Raw genomic sequence first — 3,274 nt, 5'->3', positions numbered from 1 at the left:
AGAACCCTGGTGGGAGGCAGGGGCAGGGCCCTTGGGAAAAAGTTATGAACAGCCCCAGCCAGGGACAACCAGAGGTCCCCAGAGAGACAAGGGGCTGGGGGAGGGAGCCTCCACATAGAACCCAAACCATCCACCGCAGATAAAACTCAGGCCAAGGCTGAGTGTGTGCAGCTGGCATCCTCAGTCTTGTCGGCCGCTCCCCGGAAGCCCTCCAGGATTTCCAGGGTGGCCCAGGCCCAGCAGCCTTGGTCCCGAGGGTGTGGGGGGGCTCTTGGCCAAGGGGAGATGAGAAGATTGCCTCCCCCACTCCCCTCCCCTTAAAGCTCTGCAGTTCGGGGAGGGGTTGCACATCCTGGCCCACACAGCAGCCGGAAAACAGCCAGGCATGGCTGCCCCAAGTCCCGGTAAGCGCCAGGGGATGATGGTCCTTGTGATGCCCCACGAGGCCAGTCATCCCCCAGAGCTTACCATCGTCCCCCAGGTGCTGGGGAGAGGTCCAGGGGCTGTAGCCTAGGGTCTCCAGAGCACAAGAAACACCTTGACTTTGGCAACGACCGGCAGGGCGGGCCCCAGACAGGCCCACGAGGGGTTCCGTTGCTCTAGGCGTCCACGTCTGGACCAGGCTCCTGGAAGAGTGACTGCTTCCGCAAGGTAAGGCGGGCACACCTAGGGCACGTGGTGGAATTGTCGTAGTAGCAGTCCCTGGGGGCAGGGAGACAGGGTCAGTCCGGGAAGGGACACGGCTCCCTGCACGTAGACTTCTACCACCGAGTCTTCACAAGCTGCTTAAGTCAGGTCCCAGTATCCCCCCGGACGGACGGGGAAACTGAAGCAGAGTTTCTCCCAAAGGGTCAGTGCAGAGGGCTGCACCCAGGCGTGCCTGCCAGGCCTGCTGTCCTGTCCCTGTGTGCGGGCCCTTCCTAACGGCTCCACACCTATTGCCTGTGGCCCTGTGACAGGGAGGGTTCTGCTCAGAGCTCAGTGACCCCCGACCTGTCCCCACTGCCATGCAGAGCCTCCACTCAGGGCTCTGTGGAGGTGCACACGGTCCCCACGGCAGTTTAAATGTTTGAAGGGGGCGTAGCAGTATTTGACAGGACAGACACCATGCAAGCTGCTAGCTCAAGGGAGCTCACGGTTTTAACAACAGCTCCTGCTATAGTCACTGCAACCGCAATCCCAACTCTGCAGACCTATGAGGTCGACGGTGGCTCTGAGGAACACCAAGTGCCAGGAAAAACCAGTGTGGACTGAAACAGGGGTGGCGGGGTCCCATCTGAGCCCAGTGTGAGAAGCTGTGTGGGCCCAGCAGGCGCACGCCTATTGGTAACTATGCTTAACGAATTCAAATCTTTCTTCTGATTTACGTGTATCATTCTTCCAAACATCCACAAGCCTTTAGGACATAAATGCTTAAGTTGTTTGAACCTAAGTACTTAATAAACAAAAATGTCAGGTATTCCTTGTGGCCTAGGGAATGTTTGAAAAAGAATCACGGGAGCTAAGAAGTTTAGGAAGCCCTGGCCTCAGCTACACCTCAGTCCCGGCGGGGGAGGGAAGCCAGCCGGAGGCGCCCGGCCCGCGCGGTCTGGGCCGCGCCCCTCCCCCAGCCCACGGGGGCTTCTTCCCAGCGGAACTTCAGCTGAATCTCACCATCAGGGTCTAAGTCCACGTCTCAGGATCAAGGCAAAGAGACCTGAAACCAGGCGGCGAAGATCAAGCCCCAGTGTCTCCCTCCCTCCCTCCCTCTCCCCGCGTCTGTCGGAGGGGGCCGGGGGTCAGGGTCTCGAGCACCGACCTGTGGAAGACGGCGGAGCAGTCGGTGCACACAGACGTGTGGCTGTCGAAGGGGAAGAGCACGTCACCCTCTCTGCAGAGCTCACACACAAAGCCCTTGGCCTGGCACCGCTGGCGGCGAGGCGGGATGGTCAGTACCCGCTCCCAGGGTGGGGGGCACGTCCGCCAGAGCCCCCCTCCCGCCCTCCCCACCTGGCCCGCGGGGGGGCCCACCTCGCAGTCCAGCTTGATGTGCTTGGCGAACAGCGTGTGGGTGTCCGCCAGCGAGCAGCCCAGGCGGCCTGTGCGTGCGTCCAGCAGGTCCTGCACGGAGTACATCTCGTCGCTCTCCACGAAGTGCTGCCGATGCTGGAGCTGTGGGCCCGGACAGCGTGACCCTGGTGGCGGGCCAGCGCCCTCGCGCTGCCCAACCCCCGGCTCGCCAGCAGCTGGGCCCCCTTCCCCACTGTATCTCATCCACACACCTCGCCACCCCCCGCCACGCTGCTTCCTACTTTTCTTTTCTGCCCAACCCGAAGGGCACTGCTCTGCTCCCTGCCCCCCGGGACCCAGACACTGCCTGCCTGCAGCAGGCCCCCAGTGAGTATTTGCAGAACAAATAAACAGGTGAGCCTTGAAAAGTGTTTTGTGGTCACAGCCCTTCCTGGGCTGGCCCGTGCCTGGTCCACTCCATGGAGACTCCCTTGAAGGCTGCAGGATGAGACCCACTCCTCTCAGCGCTCCTCACGTGGATGGAATGAGAGCAGGTTTTTGTGGGTACAATGCCTGTTTGCTTACGGCAGACCTAGTGTTCCCGGGGACAGTGTGGAGACCTTCTGCTAACAGCACAACATATGCAAGGCATCAAGCCATCCCCCCACGGCCCTGGTCTGTTCCCCCGCCACCCTCCCCGACAGATCCCCTCCCCCCACCCCCGGGGCAGGCGGGCTGACCTGCAGGAGCAGGCGTGCCGCCATGGCCTCCCTGCAGGTGATGAAATACGGCTTCATGAGCAAGATATCCTGGCGCAGCTTCTGTGGACGAGAGGGGCCGGTGGGCATCCCTGGTGGGGGCAGGGGCTGTGCCTGGTGTGTCTGTGGGGGCGGGGCTGGCCCTGCTCTGGCTCTGTAGGAAGTCATGTCACCTTACGCTCTGTAGGTCAGTAGGGGACAGGAGGTACCTTCCCGTCCCCCAGCACGGCCCCGGATCTGAGCGCTCCAGCCAAGCTCAAGTTCAAGCCACAGCTTCCCGGCCAGGCAGGACCCTGAGGTTCCTTTGTCCGCAGTCTCTCCCCCGAGCCCAGCTCCACACGTGCACACACACCTCGGGCGCATCTGAGCTTGCCTCCATCGATGGAGACTGACCAGTCAAACCCCTCCTCAGCCCGGGATCTCGGCAGCTCACCCTGCCGTGCCTCAGCCCGCTCCCCTTCAAGCCCCACCCCTCTCAGCACCAGCCTGAGGCACCCTCACCTGCCCCTGCCCCACCCCGGCTTCCT

The 3,274-nt window shown here is 62.3% G+C and overlaps 1 protein-coding gene across 3 annotated transcripts in view; it reads right to left on the bottom strand.

Annotated features, from left to right (window-relative positions):
- Nucleotides 1–599: 599 nt before the first annotated feature.
- Nucleotides 600–3,274, bottom strand: part of DEF8 (differentially expressed in FDCP 8 homolog) — a 9,112-nt gene continuing 6,437 nt past the window's right edge. For 2 of the 3 annotated variants that reach the window (XM_007468456.1, XM_007468457.1), the window contains exons 8-11: nucleotides 2,730–2,810; nucleotides 2,011–2,151; nucleotides 1,799–1,908; nucleotides 600–702 (exon numbers count right to left, since the gene is read on the bottom strand). In XM_007468456.1, the coding sequence (XP_007468518.1) occupies nucleotides 600–702; nucleotides 1,799–1,908; nucleotides 2,011–2,151; nucleotides 2,730–2,810 (435 nt within the window). The remainder of the gene's footprint in view (nucleotides 703–1,798; nucleotides 1,909–2,010; nucleotides 2,152–2,729; nucleotides 2,811–3,274) is intronic. The other variant, XM_007468458.1, reaches the window with a different exon arrangement.

Source organism: Lipotes vexillifer, unplaced genomic scaffold (genome assembly GCF_000442215.2).
Source record: "Lipotes vexillifer unplaced genomic scaffold, Lipotes_vexillifer_v1.1 scaffold23, whole genome shotgun sequence".
Lineage (NCBI taxonomy): Eukaryota > Metazoa > Chordata > Mammalia > Artiodactyla > Lipotidae > Lipotes > Lipotes vexillifer.
The sequence above is the reverse complement of the archived record's forward strand: the minus strand, read 5'-3'. Positions and strand labels throughout refer to the sequence as shown.